This window comes from Galeopterus variegatus, unplaced genomic scaffold, assembly GCF_000696425.1.
Source record: "Galeopterus variegatus unplaced genomic scaffold, G_variegatus-3.0.2 Scaffold12, whole genome shotgun sequence".
Classification (NCBI taxonomy): Eukaryota; Metazoa; Chordata; class Mammalia; order Dermoptera; family Cynocephalidae; genus Galeopterus; species Galeopterus variegatus.
The window spans coordinates 1,095,423-1,122,075 of NW_007726123.1; the positions used below are offsets into that span (position 1 = coordinate 1,095,423).

At 37.6% G+C, this 26,653-nt stretch overlaps 1 protein-coding gene and 1 non-coding gene across 2 annotated transcripts in view; one reads left to right on the top strand and one right to left on the bottom strand.

Moving 5' to 3' along the window:
* LRP2 (low density lipoprotein receptor-related protein 2) overlaps positions 1–26,653 on the bottom strand; it is a 167,335-nt gene that overhangs the window by 87,637 nt on the left and 53,045 nt on the right. Inside the window, 16 exon segments of the mRNA XM_008592305.1 lie at positions 1,903–2,049; positions 2,973–3,139; positions 7,112–7,237; positions 8,813–8,990; positions 9,887–10,115; positions 11,168–11,352; positions 12,247–12,458; positions 13,675–13,923; positions 15,297–15,674; positions 17,543–17,659; positions 17,764–17,883; positions 19,076–19,318; positions 20,958–21,239; positions 21,597–21,734; positions 24,288–24,418; positions 25,416–25,541. Coding sequence (XP_008590527.1) covers positions 1,903–2,049; positions 2,973–3,139; positions 7,112–7,237; positions 8,813–8,990; positions 9,887–10,115; positions 11,168–11,352; positions 12,247–12,458; positions 13,675–13,923; positions 15,297–15,674; positions 17,543–17,659; positions 17,764–17,883; positions 19,076–19,318; positions 20,958–21,239; positions 21,597–21,734; positions 24,288–24,418; positions 25,416–25,541 — 3,028 coding nt within the window.
* TRNAI-GAU lies at positions 16,089–16,168 on the top strand. The gene has a single exon. It is a non-coding gene; the product is annotated as a tRNA-Ile (tRNA).

Here is a 26,653-nt window from a genome sequence, read left to right on the forward strand (position 1 = left end):
GCCTTGTCCCAACTTCTTAATCGCTACCAGAAAGACTGCCATTCCCTCTACTCTTACTTTTACCTCTGCCCCCCATCACTAGTGCTTTATAGTCACTGCTATTATCACACTTATCACATTGGAGCAAGGGTATTTTTGTACATATCAATTTCTCAGATGTGCAGGCTACTTAAAAGCAGAAAAAAATGTTTCATTCATCTTTGAATATGCAGGTCCCATCACGGGACTGAGCCATAGGAAGCATTTACTGCTGTTTGTTGAATGAATGAAAAAAATGAGCAAGCAAGCTGGACTTAAAGCCAGGTCTTAGGACTCCAAATCGCATAGTCTTCTCTGAACTGGGGCACAATTACAAACCTTAGGTTTCTGTGGTTAAAGTGACTTACCAACACACATACATGCACACTCAGTTATTCCCCAACTGGCTGCTTTTTCATTGCACCTAACACTGATGGAGAAGACATGTTCCCTGCTTTTGGAAAACTATCGATTTAGAAGAGAAGACCACATTTACCAAGCAAGAGACCAAGAGACAGAATAAAAGCATATTAATTGCCATTTGAAATTAAGACAGTGTTGCACTGAGTGGACTCTAGAGAGATGTCAGTTTGGTATTAAGGGTCAGAGGCAATAAATTTCATGTTTATGTTTTAATGGGAGGATGATATTTTCAGTTAAAGTATCTTCTGCCACTGTCAAAGGGGGTTGTGGTTTATAACAGTGCAAAGATAGACCACTGCCCAGGAATGAAGCTGACCATTTAGCCAATTTCTTAACTTCTGTGGGCCTCAGTTTCTTTTGTAAAAAACAAAGGGCTTGAACCAGACGAGCCTCCCAGGGTCCCCTCAACACCTGACGGTTCTTCCTGGTTTGAGATATTCTGTGGGTTCGCATTTGTGCACATTGCAAATTTCCCTCTCGTTGTGAATGACTGCTATACTTGCCTGCCCTCGGGAATGTTGTGAGGAGTAAATGAGATGATGTTTGTGAAAGACCTCCACAAAGTGTAAAGCACTGCTCCCATGTGAGCTCCTCCTATTGAATCTGCTCTAAATTAGTCACTGGGGTGCTGCGTGCTTTCCTATCTTTAGCATGGATCTTTCTGAGTGCTCCAAGAGCAACTGCCTTACCAGCTGGTGCCCACCCAGAGCAATGCGTTGTCCCTCTACAGGGCCCTGCTTACGCTGCCCCTCTCACAAAACTCTCCCTTTGCTTTAGGAAGTTTCACTTTCAAAATCATTATGAACTAATAATCCCTTATACATTTTATCCTTGCCTGACAGTAGAGCAAATCAACACCAGTCAAGTTACCTCTGATTTACTTCATTTTATACTCGAGCCCCATCTAGAATTTCTTCTGGGAATTAGAGTAAAACGAATACTTATCTCAAAGAGGGGAGTATCAGAAGAATTGGAATCAAGTTTCTACTTTCTGTTTCACTATTGAAAAACTATATTGGAGTCACAGAAAGATTTCCATCTAAGAACAGAGGTAACCTATAAATTTGGTTGAGAACTAAAAAGGCATTGAAAATTAGATGAGGAAAAATAGTGAAAATTCCCTGCCTACCATAATCTTCCCTTTATACAGAATTCCTTACATAATTTTTATTGATATTCTTATATATTATTTTTTAAGTTACCTAAAATCCTTTAATGCGAATGAGGTCGTATTGATAATTAGGAGGAAACAAAATAGGGCAGTAGAATGTTTCAATAATTTGTTTTTAAGGTGGTTTTCCTCCTTAGCTTCAGAGATTTTGATAATGAACACTAATATCTCTTCCCTTCTGCTTCCTATTTAAAAATAACTCCAAAACCCATATGATCACATTTCTCAAGAAAAGATTTTACATGAGTCTGAAACTAGTGTTTATGTAAATACTATTATGGAATCATTACCTCGATGGATCGAGCTTCAGAATTGGTGTAATAAAGGTTTTTTGATATCCAGTCCAAGGCCAGGCTCACAGACGACCCCGTTAGAGGAGTCAGAGGAGCAAACACTGTCCTGTCCGTGCCATCTGTTTTCACCCTGTGAATTTCACCCTGGAAGGGAAGACGAGGGCAGGTGAGCTGTTCCATGGCCACAGCCTCTGCAGAAGAGCACTTTCTTCACTGCAGCTACTGCTGGTGGCTGTGTGTCTCAGATACTCCTCATACTCAAAGAAAAAGCAAGCCAAGGATCATGCCACTGATTTTAACTGTGCCACAGGAAAACACAGCCTCGCCATTCAGGCTACCTGTGGTATTGGCTATAGAAATATTTCTTAACTACCACAGACATAAGGGTGATTTTAAAAAAACGCAAGTCACAAATGTGGTTCAGAAGGCCAGGAGTATATTTTACATAAGGGTGACAAACATCAAACAAAAAGATCTCTCCTCTCTTCCTCCTTTGTATTCTCCTTGCCCTTTCTCCATCCTCACAGGTTGCTTCCCTAAAGGGTGAGGAAAGGGTCCCAAGGGGAAGGGAACTGGAGGAGTGATCATTTTCACCCGGGAGGCAAAGCTTCTGAAGGGAGGACCCAGCAGCCACATCAAATGCTTTCCTGGAATCCCCTTAGGGAACTACTATTTTTTGTCTTGAGGTGTGATCATTTTTATGTTAATCTAATATCTTCTACTAGCTTAAGGCTCCTCTAGGACAAGCTTTGTGACTGCTCCTTTTTGGCAGTATTCTGCAGTTAGAAGTAGGAACTTTAGTGCAGAGCAAATTGTAGGCACCTAATACATACTTGCTGAATGAGTAAATAATACCCAATAGCTTAAATTTGCCTAAGAGTTTTTTGATCTTTGCTCCAGGCCAAGCTCACATTCATATCCCTCATTGAATCAAAAAACACAAAATGATTAATTTCTGGATCATTTCTCTTTTACATACCCAACAAAAGTTTGCCTATGAGAAGCCAAGAGTGCAGACAGGCTCTTGGAAAATAAGTTATACACTTTGAATGTTGTTCAAAACTTACTGGATTCTCAACCCAATAGATGAATTGCTCTGAGTCATCAAATTCCACATCAAAACCATTCTGTATCCCTGTTATAGGAACCATAGCATCATTGCTCATCACCTCAGGATTAAGGGAGATTCCGAAAATTACACTGCGTCTTGCTGTTATTAAGAAAGGCTGCTCATCTGTGAAAAGAGCAGAATATTAGTTAAAATTATATCCCATATTCCCAAACATTTAGAGTAATGGACGGCAGTGGGTTGTTCGTTACCACTATGTGATTACCATTATGTGTGCTAAAATGGCATTGCAGCATTGCAGCAATAAATACAACACACAGCAGATATTTTATCAGACCATCATGGACCTTCCACAGGGTTTCTGTGGGCTCCTAGGTCACAAGAGCTCCAACTGCATGCACAGTGCTCTGGATTTTCCAAGGCACATTAGTATTTACCTTACTCTTTCTTAATTCAGAAAGACTGAGTGGGGGTTTTACACACACACAAAAAAAATGCAAAAGAAAACTTTTAGACTATTCTTAGTAAACAACTAGTTCTAAGCATGTTCAGAAAATAAAACAACACTATAAAGTGTTGCCTAGTATTTATTAGAGACATTAATAAATAAATCCAATTTATAATCCTGTCAGTCGTTATTTTTTAAATGTCTGTCTTCCCCACTAGTTTCTAACTCCCCAAGGGCAATGATTGTGTCTGATTTGCTCACTATTGTGTTCCCAGGGCCTGGTATAGAACCTGTCATAAAATAGTTCCCCAACTGGAGCTGGCTGATTAGCCCAGTTGGTTAGAGCTTGCCTTGTAACACCAAGGTCAAGGGTTTAGATCCCTATGCCGGCCAGCTTCCCAAAACAAAACAGAACAAAAAGTTTCCTTATTAATATTTGCTAACTAAATGACTGAATACATAGATGGATACATAAGTAAATATGAAAATAGTGTCCTCTAAAGTTCTCAAAAATACCTATGCACCACAACTTAAACACCCCCACAATATCTTACTTAAACTACTAGTTCACTTCGCCTCCTTAGTAGATAATTTTAAAAAAAAAAGTTCCTTTTATCAAAAATAACTTATTCTTTATCCTGGCTATAGTCCCATCATCAAAAAATCTAAATTAATGAAATTCAAGGGGCGGCCCAGTTAGTTCAGTTGGTTAGAGCATGGTGTTATAACACCAAGGTCAAGGGTTTGTATCCCTGTACTGCCAAAACAATGAAAGAAATTCAAGAGTGGAGTTTTATTTTAAAATCCTTTCCTCTCTGAGAAAAGGGAAACTTTTGTGTTATTAAGATACATATATAAGATATATCACATATTAACACAAAGTATAAAATGATTAATCACTGCATAACTTTCATGACCTAATAATAATGTTTTCATTATTTTGAAAATCTAGGAAGCTTTACATCTTTAGCAGGATTATTTTGACACTTATTTGCTTATTTATTACTCATTAGGTTTTCTTTGTTCCTGTCATTTCTATTACTGAAAAATAACTCAGCATTTATTAACTTAGTACAAACTTAAATTAAACTTAATGTAAATTCTGCAGTTATTAATGTTTTATATTTTACAAAGTACTACAATATATAGCATTTAGTCTTTCACAACAAGCTTGCAAGTTGTTTTCAACTGGAGCAAATGAGACTTGCGAGAACTATGTGACTTCTGCAGGAAGCAGTGTAATAAGACATAGACCCTGGACCATTAACTCCTAGGTCCTTGCTCTCTCTCTCAACTGCTTCATGTCACCCCTCTTCTGAACAACTGCAATCACCATAATAATCACCCCTCCATTCATGAAGAGCATCCGTCACACAGCATACATCAGGTAAATATTATCTCCCTTAATTTATCTCCCTGAAACTTTGTAAGCCTGCTTTTTAGACAATTATCTCTCCCAACTTACAAATGAGGCACAAGGAAATTAAACAATTTAACCAACGTCACACAACCAGGTTTCTTGGACTCTGAAATCTATGTTCTTCATCACTACACTGCCTAAAGTTCAGGCAAGTCTGGCAGCGAACACTTTCACCATTATAGGCCATGCAGAGACAAAGCAGCTGGCAGAAATGCTACCCAGCATCTTAAACCAGCTTGGTGCAGACAGTCTGACCAGCTTAAGGAGACTGGCTGAAGCTCTGCCTAAACAATCTGTGGATGGAAAAGCACCACTTGCTACTGGAGAGGAGGAGGATGATGATGAAGTTCCAGATCTTGTGGAGAATTTTGATGAGCCTTCCAAGAATGAGGCAAACTGAATTAGATGAACTTCTGAAGAAGATAAAACTTGAAGAAGTTTCTGGGAGCTGCTATTATTATGACTGTTTTTTAAAATTGTTTTGTTTAAGGATCTGATAAAATCTAGATCTCTAATATCTTTAAGCCCAAGCCCTTTGGACACTGCAGCTCTTTTCAGTTTTTGCTTATACACAATTCATTCTTTGCAGCTAATTAAGCTGAAGAAGCCTGGGAATAAAGTTTGAAACAAAGGTTAATAAAGTTCTTTGCCTAGGAAAAAAAAAGAAAAAAATATCCCATAATTCTCCTATCCAACTATAACCACTGTTGTCACTTGTGTGTGTTTTCTTCCAGACTTTTTTAATGTGTGTTTTTACAAGGCTGATATTAGACAATATCTGCTTTTTCACTAAACAGTATCACAAAAGCACTTCCAAGTACATTCTAGATATTTAGTAATCACTATTTTAAAGGCTACTGAGCAATTAAATAAAGAAAAAATGTTTTCATATATAAATGTTAACAACTCTTCTAAACTTGTTTAAAAAAAAAAAAAGTGCAACCTTTTTTTAGTTAGCATATATTAGCACTCAGTTACCCAACTGGTGCTCAGAAACCAACTGAGAAACACTGAAAAAGTTCCAGCTCAGGAAAGTCAAACCATGGGATAACCACTACTGGAATTATTTGTAAAACAACAAAAGGTTCTATTTGGAATTAACACATCAATTGTCATCAGATAGTAATACTGATTACACCAAACTCCAATGCACAATTCAACAATCTTAATGTGGTGAAAGAATGCTTGGTGTCCAGAATGTCTACAGCCAGGTTTAATCTTCTCCTGAAAGACTTTGAGGACACACTAAATTAAAGAATGTCAACAAGGATTAGGTGCATAATAAGTCACTGAAGAAAAATAGCAAATGTCAATTCCTTTGTAAGCATTACCAGTAATTAAAATCTTTCATCATAAAAGTATCACTGTACAATATTACATGCTGATGGAATTTGATTTTAAGTAATCTTACATCTGCACAATCTAAAAACACTATAAACTTTCTGGATTTGGTTCTTATTTTCCATTTAAAAACTAAATTTTCCTCCAGATTAGGATTCTATTTTCTCTAAATTTAGGAATATGCTATCATTAAACATTTAATTTTAAGTTGTTTACAGCAATTTTTATCAATATCAAAACATCCACTCCTCTTCATTGAGAAATTTTAAAAACTTGGGTTTAGAGTAACTTTTTAGATTTTTAAGCAACAGAGAATGATTTTTAAAAAGAGTTTATTATACAAGTAAACACTCCAGAAGAAATACCTTTTGTGAATTGACTACATCTTTTCCTCAATCAATTCAGCAAAATATCTCTAGGATGAGATGAAGATTAAATTGCTCAAATCGTCTCTTGTAATATTTCATACAGAGACAACTCTCCTTTTTCAAGTATCAGATTGTAATAGTAAAGGTACTGAAATTGGAGTCAGAAGACCCAGGCTAGAATACTCATCACTGACTATTGGTTACGAATGTAGAAATGACACAATACTTACACAAACATAAAGAATTTTTACTCCGTAAGTGCAGAATTTAAAACTTCCCATTATTGTAGCTTGTCAGAAAAGTCTAACTGTAGCCAGGTTGAGAGAAGATATGAGGTTAAAGATTGTTCAACCACATGCACAGCTGACATTAGCTCCACGTACAGAAACTATATATTACAACTGAGGTGCTCGATTAAATCACCCCACAACACACAATCCACCTGCTGAATCAAAGGGAATACAGCACATGCTCAGTAACAAGTGGGTTTACAGTTTCCACTGCTTGGCACAAACTACACAGGCTCCAGCTTCAGAGCACATTTAAAGAGCATACTGTACCTCTCAAGCAATTCACAGAATCCTGAGAGAGATGCAGTCCCGAAGGACAAGCACAGGAGTAGAAAGGCTCCCGTGAAGAAAGCAGGCATAGATGGCTGCAGCGGGCAGAAGCACATGAATTTATGCCTGTATGAGGAAGAGAAGAAGGTGTTGGTGAATGGAAGACCTCTGCATTAAAGTGCACAGAGTCAAGCTGTTATTGTTCTTCCAGAGGCCCCCAGTAGTTGGAGACACAAGTATGTTAAGTTACCTCTGTTGTTTTGTTTTCCCTAAACTACTTTACCCTTCCCTAGCATTGTGCTTTCAAACATGAATTTTAAAATTCATAAGATGCACAAGAAGGAGGAGTGACTTACCCAACGTCACAAAACAATTCAGTCTAAACCGGATTATGAACAGTCATTGAGTAATTTGGAATTTAGTAATAGAAAAATGATGCTAAATAATACATCTCATTGCCTAAACTAAAAGAGACCTTTCCGCATCAAATGAAACCAGGTTGTGTGTTTGCTATGTGACCTTGACATTTACCTAGTGTTGTCCAAGTTTTGGTTAGATAATAATCTTTTATTTTTCTGCTGATGACATCTCTGTGTTTTTCCACTCCTTGAAAAGAAGGATCCTGTGTGCATCCTATGCTCACTGGATATTCCCCAGATCCTATATATTCGTATTACATATACTGTGTTAGTTTATTATTCATCCATTCACTCACCCCAACAATGTTAAACATTCACTACATACCAAACACCATTCTAAGCCCTGCAGATACTATAAACATGGAGTATACATTCTAGCAGAAACAGACAGAACTAAACATATAAATTGTGTGTGTGTGTGTGTGTTTGTGTGTGTGTGTGTAATTTCAGAATGGAAGGGTAAAGAGCAAAAAAATTATGAGAGGGGTGGCTATTTTAGATAGGGTGGTCAAGGAGGGCTTCTCTGAGAAAGTGACATTTGAGCAGAATCCTAAATGACATGAAGCAGCAAGTCATGCAGAGATGTGGAAGAGAGATGTTCCAGGCAGAGGCAAGAGTTACGCAAAAGTTCAGATGTGGGAAGTAGCCAGGTGCTTCCAGGCCGTGATGAAGTCCAATGTGGCAAGAGAAGGTGGGAGAAGAGATCTGGGAAGGAGCAGGGGCCAGACTCTGAAGGGCGATGAGAAACTATTGAAGGTTTTGAAGAGATAAGAATAAGTGAAGAATTAGTGATGTATTTTCCCTCCAACCAGAAAGAACACTACCAAGACCAAATCTTTTAGTCACCTAGCCACCCACACCACACGTTAGGATGACTTGGTGCAGAGCACCTACAAGGCAATGGTGCCATAATAAATGAGTCCTAAAAATAAGCTGCTTTAAACCAGAGTGGTAGTGATAGGATCTAATGTAATATCTGGTCTACACCAGACATTATATTTGTCAACTGAGGAAACTGAGACTCAGAGATAGGTACAGATGTAGTAACCAATTACTGAATAAAATGATACAATTCAGATGTGTTTTTGTTATACACGAGCTTTGAGTTTTCCATGGTAAATAAAAGTAATGGCACTGTTAGGACAGGGGAAAGTGTGGAGTGGTGTGGTTAGTAAAGAGAACAGGGAAATTTACTGCCTAAACAAACGGGTCTGCAGTACTGTGCATTTAGCATTCCCAAAAGAGATTTGAAAGCTATTCCCAGGCAGGACGTTTCTCTTACCAAATGGTTGTTTCACAGGATGAACTGCAACAATCCCAAGGGGCCAGTGAATATTATAAATTACAACTGACTGGTTCCCCCCATGCCATTTGTTGGCTTGCATAACCTTCTGAGTAGAATGGTCAGCCCAGTACATGGAATCTTCAAAGAGAGTTAGGGCATAGGGATGCTGCAGAATCTGTGAAGCAGAATAGAACAGTGAGACCTCACCCAGGCTCAGGGGCCAAGGAGAACTAAGTAGAAGCAGCTATCTGCTCAAGAAGATGGTTTCCTTCAGCATTTAACTATTTCACAAAGACACAGGGAAGTAATTATGCAAGAGACAGGCAAAACTATGCCACCTGTCCTATACCCCACTATACGACCCAAAATACTTACACATACACATGTCATCTATCCTTCATGTGTACCCTGATACTTACACTGGGCATCCATTTTACAAATGAAAACAAAACCTGAAGCACAGAAAGTAAGGTGACGTATCCGGATCACCCACTAGTGAGAGGATGTAACTAGAGAACCTAGTTAGAGGTTCTTCATCTCTACTGCCAATCCCCAGTCCTTGTCCAGTGCTATGTCCACCATCTGTTTCTGCCACCCACTGATTCACATCAATCTGTTACACTTTTGGTGTATATTTCCTGAAGGTAGGAGGCCTTCCCAGGTTCTCTTCAAGTCACAGGAACTATAAACAATGGCAACCTTACACAGAAGCCAATAACAGCTGTTTCGTAAAATACATATTTTCTGCATTTGCCGATCACACTTGTGAACATAAAGGTATAGCAGCAACAGATTAGCATCTACAGTACAGATCAACTAAATCACATGAGCTATTAATCCTTCCTGGATATGGCACCATCAGACTGTGAACTGGAAATGAACTGGAATAAAGACTTATTTTTCTATTAGTGATAGAGGATGAATTGCCCCTCACTGTTGTTGGTATCTCCTGGATTGACCTGATAATGTCTATGACTCAAAAATTAATTTCTTAGTTTTCTTGATACTCTTATCTGCTTTCTACCTAGCCACTACTATAGTTTTAATTTGGTTTCCTCACTTCCAACTTACCAAACCACTGGCTACCACCTGCTTCCGATGGTTTCCATTATAATCACAAAAGTCTATGTACTTAAGATAGGCATCCATAAAGTACAGCAGTCTGTTGGGATAGTCAATAGTTAAGCCACTGGGCCAGTAGACCTTGTCCTGGACAATAACAGCGCGCAAACTGCCATCCATGCTGGCTCGCTCGATCCGAGGATGATGACCCCAGTCAGACCAGAACAGGAGATGTTCTCTGTGAAAAGAAACCAGTTACCAACTGGAGGGGACACAATACATAAACATCCTGTTTATGCTCTGCTTAAAATAGGTTATCTCCAGTTCAGAATATATGTACAGAGCTTACTATTTCCTTTGAGTGTCACAAAGAAAAACTGTAATCATAATGCAATCACAAGCCATCTGGGAGTCTTTATAATGTTCATAAAACATGCAGTACATTATGACACTGAAATGTCACAATGCCAATAAATTTTGTGTACAATCTACAAATAGTTGATCCAGAAAAATCCATCTGTCCTTGTTTGTCCACCCTGTCACATTTTTGATAAAAGAATCAATTTACTCCTCATCAGAGATTCATCACAAATTTCACTGGTGTGTAATCTGGCCTGTTTGCTCAGTTGGTTAGAGTACGGTGTTATAACACCAAGGTCAAGGGTTCGGATCTCCTCACCAGCCAGCCGCCAAAAAAAAAAAAAAAAAGAACCTAGGAAGTCAGCATCACATTGAACATTATTTGCCTAATTCACCTTCATGCAGAAAAGAATCTAAGTTACAGAATCTAAGTAAATTCAAGGAAGGAAGCCCTCAATGGTTTCTAAACACATGGGAGAATTTCTCTTTCTTTCCTTTAGGACCAGCAGGCAAAAATTTTCTTCCTTATACAACTTAAAAGAGAACTTTAGTAAACATAAAACTGAAGCAGAAAAATCCAGCTTTTTGTTGTATAATCATGAGGTATGTATGGAATATTACTGCATGCATTATTAGAAACTTAATAATAATTATACAACAGTAATTTTAATAATTGTATTTTCAAGCTGATAAATCAATGTGATCTTCAGATAAAGTGAACCACCAACAGCTCTTATATACTTTAAGAAGAAGACTATTCAGATAAAGGAGGGATAGCAACAACCAGTTGAACACTACCATGTTTAAACAGGAATCATTTTAAATTTTTCACATCAGCAATATTGATATAACCTACACCATGTTATTGTTGTTTTTCCCTCATTATAACCATGTCAAGGCAACTTAATTAAAAAAAAAAAAAAGTCTTACTGAGTTCTGGGATCTAATGCTAGTCCCCTTGGCTTTGTTATGTTATTACTTATCAGCACAGTCCTGTGGCTCCCATCGATTTTAGAGACTTCAATTGTTTCCAGAGCATAATCTGTCCAATAAAGATTACGACCCACCCAATCTACTGCAATAGTTTGAGTCATGGCGATACCATTTTCAAGTACCTAAAGACAAAAGTGGATAAAGGATGAATTCTAAAGAGAATAAATGAATGCAAACATGGAAATTATACAAAAATCTAGAATAAGGCATCTAACTTGTCCTATGATTGCTTGTGGGGATTAGAAAATTTTGTCTTCCCAGCGGCTAACCACTAAATCAACAGTCAGGATTTCTGGGGAAATAATGTAAGATTTTTTAGTATTGAGTATTCTAAGTTAACTCCACAAGAGTACTTCAAAAAATTCACGGAAAATTTGTATTATCTTTTAATTCTATTTTTCCACAAATTTTTTGAGGTACCCTTGTATTGTTGGACTAGTGTGTAGTTTCATTTTGGTTACAAAAGTTTTTACAATTGAACAAGAGCTTTATCCATTTGCAAAGTTGGCAACCTTATGAAACTTTATAATGATCGCATGCCAAGAGTAATATCTTTATTGATTGAGCAACTACAATTACAAAATAAAGTTCTAAGGGATAGAGGAAACATAAGTATCAGGGGTCAAGAAAGTGAAACTCTGGGAGATGGATTGAGAAGCTTAACTAAATTAGAGCTAAGAAAAGCAACTCTTTAACTCTTGTGCATTTATCTCTGTTCTTATCCACTAGAAAAGACTGCAAAAGGGAGCTCAGAGACATTGTGAAGTCTCTGCATCATGTGATCTGCAATTCAGATACGTAGGTCTGCCTTCAGAGGTCACACTCTTTAGTTTTAGATAAAACACCCATAGATTAGGAGTTACAAATATCCAAGCCTCTTGGGTGTGATGTGGCCCAGAAGGGACTTATGAGAGCTACCCAGAATGAGGTAGGACCCTCTCTCACTGGTGAATAACAGCAAATAGACCCAAGATAGGGGAACTGGTTAGGACAAAGGTCAGCAGAAATATACTTACTACTCTTCTGTCTGTTCCATTTTGAAACGCACTCCAGGTTTTACCCTGACTTGCATCAGACCAAAAGATACGACCACTGATTGAATCAAAATCAATAGCTACGATTTCAGAACCATTCTGGATCAATGGATAGATATTGTGAACCTCAGAAGTGACATTGTCAGCAACAATTTGGTTTTCACTTGCCACAAGTAACAGCAGACTTTCAGATGCTGTCCAAGAAAAAAAATGCAAAAATGTCAATGATTCTGGGAGAAAACACAAAGTGCCTCTTAAACATTTGATGCAATACTTTGGTAACAGAAGAAAGATGTAATTCCAAACTATAGTGATGGGGATTGGGGGTGGGGGGGGAAGCCTCATAAGAATGATTTTAATCACTTCATTCTTAACCTTAACAGCTAGCTGATTTTCATGTGTATTTAAAATGGGCTTTCTGAAATATGAAATATCATTCTTTCTTGAATTATATTTCAATGTGTGTCTAAATACCAGTCTGGAGTGAACTATACTTACATTCTTCCCTTTACTTGTTTTTATTTTTTTACTTTGCTTATCTTCCTTACTAGGTTATAGGCTTCTTGATAGCAGAAATTGTAATATTTTTGTTTTCCCTAAGTCAATCAGCTGTGGCAGAGAGTTCTGATTGTCTCCCAATATCCCCTCTCCTCTTTTTCTTTTTAGTAATAAAACATGCCAAATTATAGCCTGGCACATGGCCACCCAGCTAGAGACATCTCTCTACCTTCACTGCAGCTTGGAGTGATCACATGACTAAGTTCTGACCAATAGCATGTGACAGAAATGATGCATCAAATTCCAGGTTACATCCTTAAAAGGAAGCTACTTCCTCCTTTCTGAGCAAAGGCAAAGGCCAATAGCATTGGATCCGTAGATGGAAGCCACATGATGAGCATAACAGACCAGCTCAGTCCCCTGCACTGCCTACCATTTATATTCTTTCAGTCTCTTTTATTTGGTCACTTTGAAAGCAGCCAAATCAATACCCTAATACATAATATAATTGCTTTCATATAGTAGAAATTCAATTAATATTGGTTAAAACTGAATTCATTAGGCATTATCTAAAGATACCTAAATATAATATAGAAATTATTTTTAAATATAAAAACCACTTTGGTATTATTTTAAATAATGAAAAATCATCTTCTACTTGTATATGTTTTGACCTCTATTTTCCAAAATACACCAAGATCATTGTATGTATTAACTCACTTAATCCTCACAAGAAATTGAGGCTTAAGAAGGTTACATAACCTTAAAAAAAAAAAGGTTACATAACCTGTCCAGGATTCAAGTCAATCTGACTCCTAAACATTGTCAAATGCCTACAAGTGACATTTGATGTTATGCTCTGGGATGTGTTAAATTGGCTGGAATTAGTTGACTTTCAAGTTCAGTAATTACCTGTAACTTTGCAAGTCCTTCCATCACCTTCTAATATGTAGCCTTCATCACACAAGCAACGGAAAGAACCTCTCATATTGTAACAGTGTTGGCTACAAAAGCCTGGAATATTGCACTCATCTATGTCTTCACAGGTCTTAGAATCATTGGCAAGTAGGTATCCCGAAGGACATAGGCATTTAGCCCCAAAGGGCGATTGAATACAGTGGTGAGTACAACCGCCATTGGAATCTGAGCAGCTATCCTGGTCTAGAATAAAGAAAGAAAATCACGAAGGGAAAAAGTCAGGAATCTTTGCTTCTTTGATTCGCTCTGATGTGACATTTGTTATGTAGTCTCATGGCATTTGTCATGTAATCTCATGACATCTTCAGTGTGATGCCCAGATAAGAGCAGCATTCTCTTAGATGAGCTCCACAGGCTGCTCAGTGTCTGCTCTGATTTGCCTGAGGATTTATTATCCTTCATATCCATCAGATCACTGTCTTTACTACAACCCTCGAGTATAACTCCATTTAGTGCAAAGAGAGTACTTTGGGCAAATACTGTTGACATCAAGAAACAAAATTATCATTGATAAAGCACACTAGGAAACCTAACGTGCTTCTTACTTGCTTCCTCCGAATTCTTATATCTATACAGAAATGGAAGAAAAACATTTAAGAGAAAAGACTGGAAGACCTATGAAAGTGAACAAATGGAATGGAAAAGGCCACTGGAACATTAGAGGGCACACATCCATTAACATACCATCATTTCTTACTTTCAAGGGCAAAATAGCAATGCCTGAATCCACCCAAAGACAGTTCACGTGCCTTGGATGCAAATACCCTCTATTTCCATGTGTACTCTAACTTATTTATAAGATTCATAATACGGAACATGCACTAGAAGGGGATGTCAAAATAATTAGGACATTTTCAGCACAAACACAATGAATCATAAGAAACTAAAATACTTTGCAATCATACCTGGCTGGGGTTCATCTGAGATTGAGCATTGATTAAAGAGGAAAGAAAGAGGACAGTAATTAGGAATACATGCCAATCACAGCATTTTAATCACAGCAAACACAAATCCCCAGACTTCATTTATTTTTGTGGCAAGTTCTGATTGAAATTAGAAAATATTAAAGTTAGAAAATTAATGAGCACATTACCAACGGAACCAAATTTAATTTGACAATATAATGGCCTCATTTATTCCCATTTATCTAAATAATGACATAAAAAGAAGTAAAGAGGGCCGAGCCCGTGGCGCACTCGGGAGAGTGCGGCGCTGGGAGCGCGGCAGTGCTCCCGCCCGCGGGTTCGGATCCTATATAGGGATGACCGGTGCGCTCACAGCACTCACTGGCTGAGCACAGTGCGGCCTGTCTCAAAAAGGACAAAAAAAAGAAGTAAAGACACATAAACAAGTGCAAAGGATTTAATGAGAAATATCAACCAGTGATGATTTATTTGGATGCTATTTGAACTCATAAAGCCTACACCAATTTGAACTCATAAAGGAACTGAAATCCCTTCCTAGAAAGCTACACATTGAGTGTAACAATGGTGATCCACACCAGGCTACTTCTCAGAATAAATTTATGGCCAGTAAACTGTGGTCAGAAAACTTACTGCAAAGTGGGGACTCATCTGTCCCATTGGGGCAGTCAAAGATGTGATCACACACTGCACTCAGATCCACACAGATGCTATGGCCAGGACACTGCCACTGTGAACTGGGACACTGAAAGGACTGAGTAGGGCAGTCTTTCTCATCACTCATATCCCCGCAGTCATTCTCCCCATCACAGAGCCACTCTTTGTAGATGCAGTTTCCATTGTCACAAAGGAAATGAGATGAAGGGCATGTCTTGGGGACACAGCCATGGTGCTCGTCAGATCCCTGGATGCAGTCTGGATGCCCATCACACTCCCAGGTGCCTGGGATGCAGGTACCATCTCCTTGGCACTGAAATTCATCTAAGTGGCACATACCAGGAGGCCTGGTTGCTAGAAGAAAAGCATGAAGGAAATGGGCTTTTGAATGCAATTCATAATCCCTTTTATAGTCTAGATTCAGAGGAAATGATTTTGGATGAGTACTAGGTTTATAATAATGGCTACGACAAAATTAATATTAAAGGCAAAAATGATATAGGGTCTTCTCCCACATTATGGTACATAGAAATATTTCTATGTGTCAGATTAGTAGGCCTGACAACAAACTAAATATAGGATGCAGAACTCTTGAATAGAAGATAAGTACCTGAATTGGATAAGGGGCATAAAGAATAAGTATGATTTGTAACAATGAACATGCTAATAAAAATTAAAAATTAAAAAATTAAATTAAAAATAAAAGAAGATAAGTACCTGAGTCATAAGAACATACTGTTTCCTGCATTTCTAATGTTCACTCGGGCTGGCCGGTTAGCTCAGTTGGTTAGAGTGTGGTGCTGATAACACCAAGGTCAAGGTCAAGGGTTGGATCCCCATACCGGCCAGCCTCCAAAAAACAAAAACAAAACAAGAAAAGAGAGCTAGCTAATGTTCACTCAATTGCAGATTCAACAATAAAATTCATCCATCTCTCTATAAAAGAATTAACAGAGCATTTCAAGAGCTTAAATAGCTATGGTTACTACAAACTTCATGCGTTTAATATTATATTGGTATGTTTGAAAGTTATATTATTTTCCCTCAAGTGAACTATATCCAATGAATCCAGCACACATTAAGTAAACTAAAGGTGACAGGAAATACTGAATTCTTTGCAAACTTTCCACTATTCACCAAGCAATCCTTGAGAGACAGATAAAAATCACTTCCCTATTTCACCAGGGTAAACCCAAGATCCCTCCCAGGGACCTTGTAAGACAACAGCAAGCCGGTGGCAGTTGGCAGTTTAACCTCAGATCATCACAGAATTTCACGTTTTCAACGTGAAACAGGAAAATTAGTGATTAGGAATTTCTGGGTGCTATGCAAACTATAAAGCATATAAGCATTTTATTTAAGTTTTCTTTTTATTCATGAATTTACATACTTCCTTTCTGATTCGGAAGATGAATTGATAAAAATCTACTTTTTATGGTTCAAAACACCATTGTTCAAACAAATGACCAACTCTCTGACAATTTTTTACAAGTCCAAAATCTATTTAACCCAAAAAGTGGGCAATGACAAATCATGTCATTATAGGTCTCCAGCCTGTTAAGATTATAGGTCCATCAGATTTATATTGTATGAAGTCCTCTTTGAATCCTCCAACTAGAAAGAATTTTTTTCTCTGAATCTCCATAGAGTTTTACCTGTACCATTTCTAAGGCCCTTGTAACCGTCTATTTTGCCTTCATTGTCTCTTGCCTTTTAGCAGATTCAAAGGACGAAGGCCATATATAACATATTTGCAGATATTCAAACAAATAATAGCTGAAAACATAAATTCATTAGAGTCAATACCAAATACAGCTCCATACCATGTCCGTAATGTGATTTCATCTCACTATTGAGATTTAAAAGAACTCAGTAAAATATCTTTATATACATTAAAGCCTCAAAAATTTGAAATCCACTAATTTGGGATGTGATAAGAAATATTAAAACTGAAAACAAAGATATCTAAGAAATATTTAACCCACCTCAGAGACTATTTGAAGTGCTTATTTATACAACCACTTAATTGGCTAATTACAAATCATTATTTGGTAATGCCTAATCAATTTTATTGCATGGTCAATACTGCATTCCTTTGAGAATACTTTATAATTCAGGCTGTCTTCCAGTTTATCTGAGTTTGAGAACATTTGTGGTAATATAATATCGGCAAAAATGAAATGATCCCTTCGTCTGAAACATGCTGGGTGTGTGGTACTTACGACAGCCTGACTCATCAGAGTGATCACTGCAGTCAAAAACACCATCACAACGATATGTGTTCCTAATACAGTCACCCCCACTGGCACACTTGAATTGCGAAGCAGTGCAGTTTAATTCTAAGAATGAAGGAGAAAAGCATTAGAAATTAGCTCAGGGAAAAAATAACTAAACATTGTGATTTTTATAAACATTGTGAATGAAAATAAAGCAATCCACTTACCACAACCAGCCTCATCAGATCCATCAGAACAGTCCCTGTCCCCATCACAGACAAAAGATAGGTCAATACATCGATGGTCAGGGCAAAGAAACTGACTCGGTCGGCATGTTGTTGTCAACGCTAATGTCATCCAAAAACAAAACCAAATAAGTTTATTTCTTGGTTCAATGTGTATCAGAGCCAAACTGAAAAACTGAAGAGTAGTTACACAAGTTATACCAGTTGTACATTTCTTCAAAACGCTTTTAAATCAGACACATCGTCAAAGTCAGCTCAGCAAGAGAACTCAAAGCTAGGACAGATTTTGGAATCAGGAATAAAAAGATTACAGGGCAGAGTCAGAAACTGTGGTTACACCTTGAAAAACAGACAACATTTAGAAAGTGCACATCATGTGCTTGGAATAGCATCATGAATACTATTAAGTCCATGACTTTAGACCAAAGCTAAACAATGGAGCCCAACTGGTCAACATGGTTGGCATGACCCACATGCCCAGTAGCAACAGTGTGTAAACCAATCACAACGAGTGGGTTTAATCCAAAATCTAAACAGAACAATTCTATAAACCAGAATCCTACCTTGCTGTTAAGACACAGCTGAAAAGCTAGAAAAGATCTTAAAGCTCATCTACTCCAAAGGGAAAGTGACCTGCCTGCTCATGCAACCAGGACTAGAATTTAGTCTGCGGAATTTTGCTCCACCTTAAACTTTTATGAATACATGAAAATAAACACAACTTAAAGGAAATCAGGACTGGCCAGTTAGCTCAGATGGTTAGAGCGGGGTGTTATAACATCAAGGTCAAGGGTTTGTATCCCCATACCAGCCAGCTACCAGAAAAAAAAAAAAGGAAACAGAACTGGCAAGATGAAAAGCAGGTGGATAAGATGGAAATTTAAATTTTCTTTATCTCTTTTTTCTGTTGCCTTTTTGCCTGAATCAAATGTAGAGAAAATCCAATAAACAACTGCCTGGATATATTTATGTGATTTAAAAAAAAAATTATTTTAAATATTTGAATAGTTGGTTGAGAGATTTTTGATTTTTCGGTTCCTATATGGATTTTGTGCATCAGAGACAGTCCTTGTTTGGCTTCCATAGACCTCAGTACTTGTCGGAGGACTCTAAGCTTACCATGTGCAGGAATGTGCCCTTGTTATAGCCTATTAACACAGAGATTGACAGATAGAAGAGAAGTGCCTAAGATACAGTGAAAATTATGTGAGCCTTAGGAAGGAGTGCATAGCCAACTGACTGTTGGATCTATTTACTAAGCTGACCGACCAAGAGAAACCAAGTTAAGACTTACTGCAGTTCTTTTCATCAGATCCATCCCCACAATCATTGTCTGTGTCACACACCCAGTTCCTTGGGATACACAGGTTATTGTCACAGGTGAAGCGGGATGCAGGGCAGGAAGCAGGTGCATGGGTGGGGCAGTTCTGCTCATCACTGCCATCCACACAGTCACTGTGACTGTCACAGCGCCAGTATGCAGGGATGCACCCTCCTCCATGGCCACAGGTGAATGCCGAAGGTGAACATGTATTATCTGCAACAGCAAAAAACTGGTCATGAAGACATTTGTTTTTATGTCTTTTTAAATGAAAAGGCTCAGTTTTCCTTCTTCAATAGGGGCATTATACAAAATAAGGAAAAATGTGCATCGAGTGACGCTAACACCACCACAATTATCATCATCATCATTGGCTGACATTTATTTAGCATTTTATCATATACCAGGAACTTTTCTAAGTGATATATATATATATATATATATATATATATCTGTTATACAACCAGAATATATATATATTCTGTTAATCCTCACAAGAATACTATGAAATACATATAATTATCTACATTTTACAGATAAGGAAACTGAGGCTTTGGGAGATTTAGGAATCTGCCCAAGATTCAAACTCTAGCTGGTATTCAAACTCTGAGGCCCATCCCTAACTTCTAAGCTGCACTTCCTCTTATCACAATTCAAAAGTCTACAGAAACTTTGAAAATGTGTCATATGAAACATGCAAACGAAATGTTCATGTAAAAATTTGCACTCTGGGCCGGCCCGGTGGCGCACTGCTACAGTGCGCCGCTTGGGAGCGCGGCGGCACTCCCGCCAAGGGTTCGGATCCCACCTATAGACCGATTCCCGCTCACTGGCTGAGCGAGGGGCGGGCGCAGCACCGAGGGTTGCGATCCCGTTGCCGGTCCCGGTCCAGTACGGGCGCGACACTGAGGGTTGCGGTCCGTTGCCGGACACGAAAAAAGACAAAAAAAAATTTGCACTCTTAGGGGCTGGCCCATGGCTCACTTGGGAGAGTGTGGTGCTGATAACACCAAGGCCACGGGTTCGGATCCCTACATAGGGATAGCCAGTTAGCTAACTTGGGAGAGCATGGTGCTAACACCACCAAGTCAAGGGTTAAGATCCCCTTACCGGTTAACTTTATAAAAGAAAAAAAATTTGCACTCTTAGAAACAGAAATATTACACACAAAAGAATGAAAATTTTTTAAATTTCAGAAAAATGTCTATGTGGATACTTTTATTTTTCAATTCTGTCATTCTTCATTTTCTCCAGAAAGATATGTTATTATTAGTAATAATCTCACCTTGATAGAGTTTTTGAGATGTCAACTGTCATATCTTTATTTTTTAAATTTTTAGTGGAATACTTTTGCCTTCTGCAATAGCATTTATTAGGCGTCAGACTTTAGATTACCATCAAAAACAGAATGTAAAGGTTAAGAATGCCATCTCACCCCTACTTTTTTTTACTCCATAAGGGGAGGAAAAGGGAAGCTAGCACATGAGGTTTTCAGAGGCTATGATTACAAGCATCTATTTTGCGATACTTTTCTCTCAGATATTAAAGATTATGTCCACTTTAACTTTTTGAGGAGCTTGCCAAGATGTAATGACTCTGCATCAGTCTAAATAGCCAATGTCAAGGGGAAATTTTATTGGAAATCATGTAAATCAATGCTAGAAACCCTCTGTAACACTATGAATGAAATGTATTGCTTAGCTTCCTAAAATCCGTTGTACTAAATGTTAAGAATATGAAATTCTAAAAGATATTTTTTCCCATATAAATAACCCACACTTTTATTTATTTTTTTAAAGCCCCCCTCTCTCTGGACATTCATCCCACAAAACATGTCCAGTGCAGAACTACTTACTAAATGTGCCACACAGATGCTCATCACTGTTATCATGACAGTCATCGACTCCATCACAGCGGTAGTACTCGGGCACACATCTGCCATTGTTACAGTGAAAGGAAAATGAGCCACAAGGCTGGGTGGGTGGCTCATGGGCCGGGTTCTCCTCGCATGTCAGGTGATTGGAAGCCAGCCGCTTTCCATAAGGGCACCCACATACCCGCTGGAAATTTGGCACTGGGAAGCAGAAGTGGCTGCAGTCACCGTTAGGATGAGTGGATTGGTTGCAGGGGTTAGAACCTGCAAAAGCAAAGCCCTGAGGTAGTAAGTCATGCACATTTCCACTTGATTGATCACAGGTTTGATTTGTGAAGGAAAACAAATGGGAAAGAACATTTTTCAGACCTAATACTAAAAAGTAGCCTCTCCTCTTACAAATCAACCTGACAAATATAACATTCCATTTAAATACAGAAAAGTGCTACAAGATGTTTTTCCCAACAACACTTTTAGGGTTAGCAGAGTTGAACAGAGATTTAAAGGCTTACATTATTAAATTATGCACGCATGTCAAGTACTTAAAGGTAGAAGTTCATACTGGCCAGCTGCAAAAAAAAAAAAAGAGAGAGAGAGAGAGAGAGAAGGAGCCTCACTCACCAATCTGGGTGTTAACATCATATGATTTCACATGCATTATGTTATTGATGCCACTTCGGATAACTGTCATTTCTCCACCATCCGTTTTCCTGACTTGAACAATAGCACCCAGTCTCCAGTCAGTAAAATATGCATAGTCTAAGAAGAAACACAGGTGATTAGTATTTTCAGTCACAGCTCACTTACAAATAAATCTCTTGGGAAAATGCAACATGCTTGTAAAGCTCCTTGCATATGTGAGAATCTTCTTCCACAAACATCTGTTATTTGTTTCTGTAACCATTTTCTGTGACGTGTTACTTTCTAGAAATACTCCTCAGAAGCCTTTATTTTAATAATACCAAGGTTCAGGGTCAGACAAGCATGTATGGAGTTTTATGATGGCATTTAGTAACAATTACGTTTAGACTTAAAAATAAAAAATCTCCGGATGCTTCTATAGAGTATTAGATGAGGTGTCATAAGACTGAGCTCCTATCCCACCTAAAGCACTAACCTGCTGAGTCCTCTTAAGCAAATATTTAACTATGTGAAGGAAACAGACTAAATCATCTCTCAGATCCCTTCCATTTCAAACATTCCATCCATATCCCATATCTTAATGAGAACAAAAAAAAAAAATGTTTTTTACACTCAACTTTAATAAAAAGCTACTAAGAAGGAAAAGTACAGATCTAGTCCAAAAAGAAACTTTCATAGTATGTTCAGGGATCATCAATAAAAAAACCAACACAAGTGTACATACACCTACAACCACACTAATGTTCCATGATGCTCAGAACGGTAATAGAGAGACAATGTAAGATTCTAAACAACAAAAATTCAATCATGTTCACTTTACACTAACTACTGAAGTTGGGAAGTAAACATATATTTCAACAGTTTTTAAAATAAAGGATTGAATCAAAATAGATTTTCTCTTTAACAATAGTTTAACAAACTAGAAATCCCTATTAACCAGAAAATGCTTAAGATGTCACAAATTTTATCATTAGACTAGTTTTCCTTATTTGTGATCTAATCAATGACTAATCAGTCACTGGACTCAGTAAATCTTATCTCTACTGACTGGTAATCTCAGTCCCACCACTCAGGAAGGTATCTTAATATACTTAAATAGATAAGGAGTTCAATACACATTTCATTCTTGTGTGATTCACAATCAAGAAAATCTAGTTTTTCAGTAAAAAGGTGTGGCACAAGAAAAGAATTCACCATAAGAAATTCACAGTTGAAGGGCAGTGTTGGAAAGAACTAATTATTATTATTACTTTGGGAATGTTGTATTGCTCTCATAGGTATGCATTCAAATTTTTTCATACTGATGAAACCAAAAGGTACTGAAACTGCATTTTTATTGTCTCAAAACATTCCATCACAGAGCAGAGAAAATTTAACATTCTTGTAATGTTCCAATGTGACAGCAAATAGCATGTGTCTGACATCATTAGTGAAAAGGGAGTAAATACATGGGGGAGGCAGGGCGAGTGAGTATTCATAATCAACTCATCTCATCAAAAATCTCACAAGAGCGTTTTTTAAATATTTTTAAAGACCACACACTCCTCCACAGATGAACAGACAGCAGCATGGAATATGCAATATATTTACTAAATTTTCATTCCACACTCTCTGTGTGTGAGAAAGTCTTTTATTTACAGTCATTGTCTAATTTTTTAAAGCACCGTGCTAATTATTCAAAGTAGGAGGTTTTCAACCAGGGACACAACTAGCATATACATAGGGCCTTTACGTAGAGCCCTGTACAAAATGTCACCCTTCTCACCGGACTAATTGTATTTGTCAAGCAGACCTGGGGTAGACTTCAGTTTCTTCTCACCCTGTTGGCCTGGTACTTTTGTGCAGTGCACAAACTATACAACAATTCACAGAAACCCTGTTTTCAAGACTAAACAAACCATGTGTTTCATGGTGCCAGGCTACATCTTATTTCCAGCAACTCGACTCATAACAGCATGCCTACACGTGAGAGAAGAGTTGAGAGAAGGAAATCCCATGCACTGGCTGTGATCACCGTAGATGTGCTTTGCCAGAATTCCCTCCTTCCCAGCAATCTTTATAACTTAAAATTATTTGGAAAGGTTGATGAAAAAGCTATCATGTCTTGCTGTTCTTCATAAGCCATGTCCTAACATTTTTGTATGACAAAGACAATGTCGGTTACCCAACATTTTGACTAAAAGGCTTCAAAGTTATTCACTGAGCATACAGTTGATGAACACATGTAATCGTGTAATCATCTTCCCACAAGGATTCTGATGAGGTTCATACAAACAACAGAGAACAATAATATACTACAATAGTTACTATATTGTATTCTTGCTGTTATGCTTGAAAATTACAAAAGCAGTAATTTACTATTTCCTATGTGCTACTTATGTAACTGAGTACTTGAGATGTTGAATTGTATAATATGTGTAATCTACAAAGTGCTATACCCATATAGGTTGTTGATATTACTATCTAAATGTGTCCAAAACAAAATACACACTTTAAAAGTGAAATATTCCATCAACAAATCAAATGTTTTGTCTATATATAATTTTAATTCATTGTATTTTAAGGTGACCAGCTCTTCTGGAATTGTGAGAATGTCAAATGAGGTTGGGTTTACTGTTAGAACTTGCTAAGTATAAAAATAAAATACACTTTCATTGCTTCAAAACATACCTTCAAAGATGGTAAGTCCAAATGGATGTGAAAGCTGCTCTATACGACCCAGTCTTCTTCTGTCTAAACCATCAAAGGTGCTGTGCTCAATTTTATCAAAATAGGCATCTACCCAGTATAATCGTAAAGCACTAAAATAATAAAATACTTAGTTATCTGTTATCCAGAAACTAGCAGAGCACTGTTTACACTGAGGGCATTCAAACAGTATGGTTCATTAACACATTTAATAAACAAAGTTGCTAAAACTTAAATTATATTCATTAAAAATTTAACAATTTTATTCCCCCCAGAAAGATATAGCTACTTTAATGAAATGGCTTTCAATTAATTCTCTTAGAAAACTTGAAGTGCTGCTATCTTTGAATTAAAAATTTCTTTTTCTCCTTGCAAAATCAACAAGTTAAAACGATATTGCTAGTAATCTATTTTTAAAAGGTTAAATACAGGGGCTGGCCAGTTAGTTCAGTTGGTTAGAGGATGGTACTGATAACTCCAAAATCCAGGGTTCTATCCCTGTACTGACCAGCCTCCAGAAAAAAAAAATTATTTTAAAATACAATTCTTCCCATTTCCTCTCCCATAAACTAGTTTAGCATTTCATGTCTACAAGTTTATTTACCTTATTCCTTTTCCTATTTTCCTACATAGATCATCAATTTATTGAGAACTATATCTTATACTTTAAAAATTCTCCCAAAGTCCATATAAGCAGATGTACATTTGATTAATTGACATATAGAGATTTCTTATCCTCAAGATAACCCCTTTAAGAAATTACACAGGATCTGCATTTCATCAAATTCCTGTGCTACTTTTAACGGGATTTGGGACTCGCCTCCTCCATCCTGACCTTCCACTAAGTCCTGTCATTCTGTTCCCTCTGAGCAATTTCCTCAGAATATTCAAGAATGCCTTAGTTTTCATCCTAGCAGTAGCTGGCTAACTATGCTTATGTTCTTTTTGTTCTTACATCACTCAAAATCCTTCTCCCACCACCAATTAATGATTAAAACGTTTCTGAGGGCAAGCAGTACCAGTTTCCTTATCCATCATATTACCCCAGTATGCCTCCTATGTATTCTGCAGTAAGAAAGAACTCAGTAATGCCGAGTGATTCCTATTTACCCCCAGTCGATGGCCAATCCATTGGGCCATCCAAGAGTAGTGTTTATTATAGGCAAAAGGTGAGATCCATCACTCCATGCTCTCATAATTTTGGCAGGACGGAACCAATCAGTGAAGAATATATATCTAGAAAAAGAGGTAATAAAGCAAGGGTGTTAACACCAGGACAATCTCCATGACTTACAGAGATTTAGCACAAACATAGATTCTCCAGAAACTCACTGGAGAACAAAATTAATTTTATTTTCTGTATATGCTATTGGGCTTAGCAGATTGAATGTATACTTAATCTAATTCTTAGTTAAAACTTCAGTTATCAACATGTAACCAGTGCTCGCTTCAGCAGCATATATACTAAAATTGGAATGATGCGAAGACTGGCATGGCCCCTGCGCAAGGAAGACACAAATTTTTAAAGTGTTCCATAAATTACAAAACAAACAAACAAAAACTTGTAACCAAAGTCACAAATACAAATGGCATTAAAATTAAAATGAACAGAACCGCTGTCCTAGACGTTAGGACCTGAAACTATTTTCATCCAACAGATTCTTTAAAAAGACACAAAATCAAGTTACAGATTAAATACTCCATGTTGTTGAAATAATAAACCACAAGCAAGTAAACAGATTTTAATCTCTCTTTCTCTCTGGATTAAACATCCAGGAACCCCTAGATCAATTTCTTGTCATTTTTCCATATGGAATTGATAATTTTGCAGGAAACCACTTCATCCCAGATGAAGAAAGCATTCAAAAATGTAACTCTTGGGGCCGGCCCGTGGCTCACTCGGGAGAGTGTGGTGCTGATAACCGAGTGTGGTGCTGATAACACCAAGGCCACGGGTTCGGATCCCATATAGGGATGGCCGGTTAGCTCACTGGGTGAGCGTGGTGCTGACAACACCAAGTCAAGGGTTAAGATCCCCTTACCAGTCATCTTTAGAAAAAAAAAAAAATGTAACTCTTAAACAATATCTTACCCAGGGCATCTTTTTTTATTCTGAGGAGTGGCAAAAAGATTTTTTTAAAAAGCTCCCTAGGGGGAAAAAAACACCCTTTTCTCTTTCATAAGATCCTTGGGGAGGAAATCAAAATTAGTCTTTTCCAAAAAAGAAATGTGACTAATTTATATCATTTTAAATGAAAAAGTCAACTGGCTAGTTAGCTCAGTTGGTTTGAGCGCAGCTTTATGATAACAAGGTCATGGGTTTGGGTCCCCATACTGGCCAGCCACCA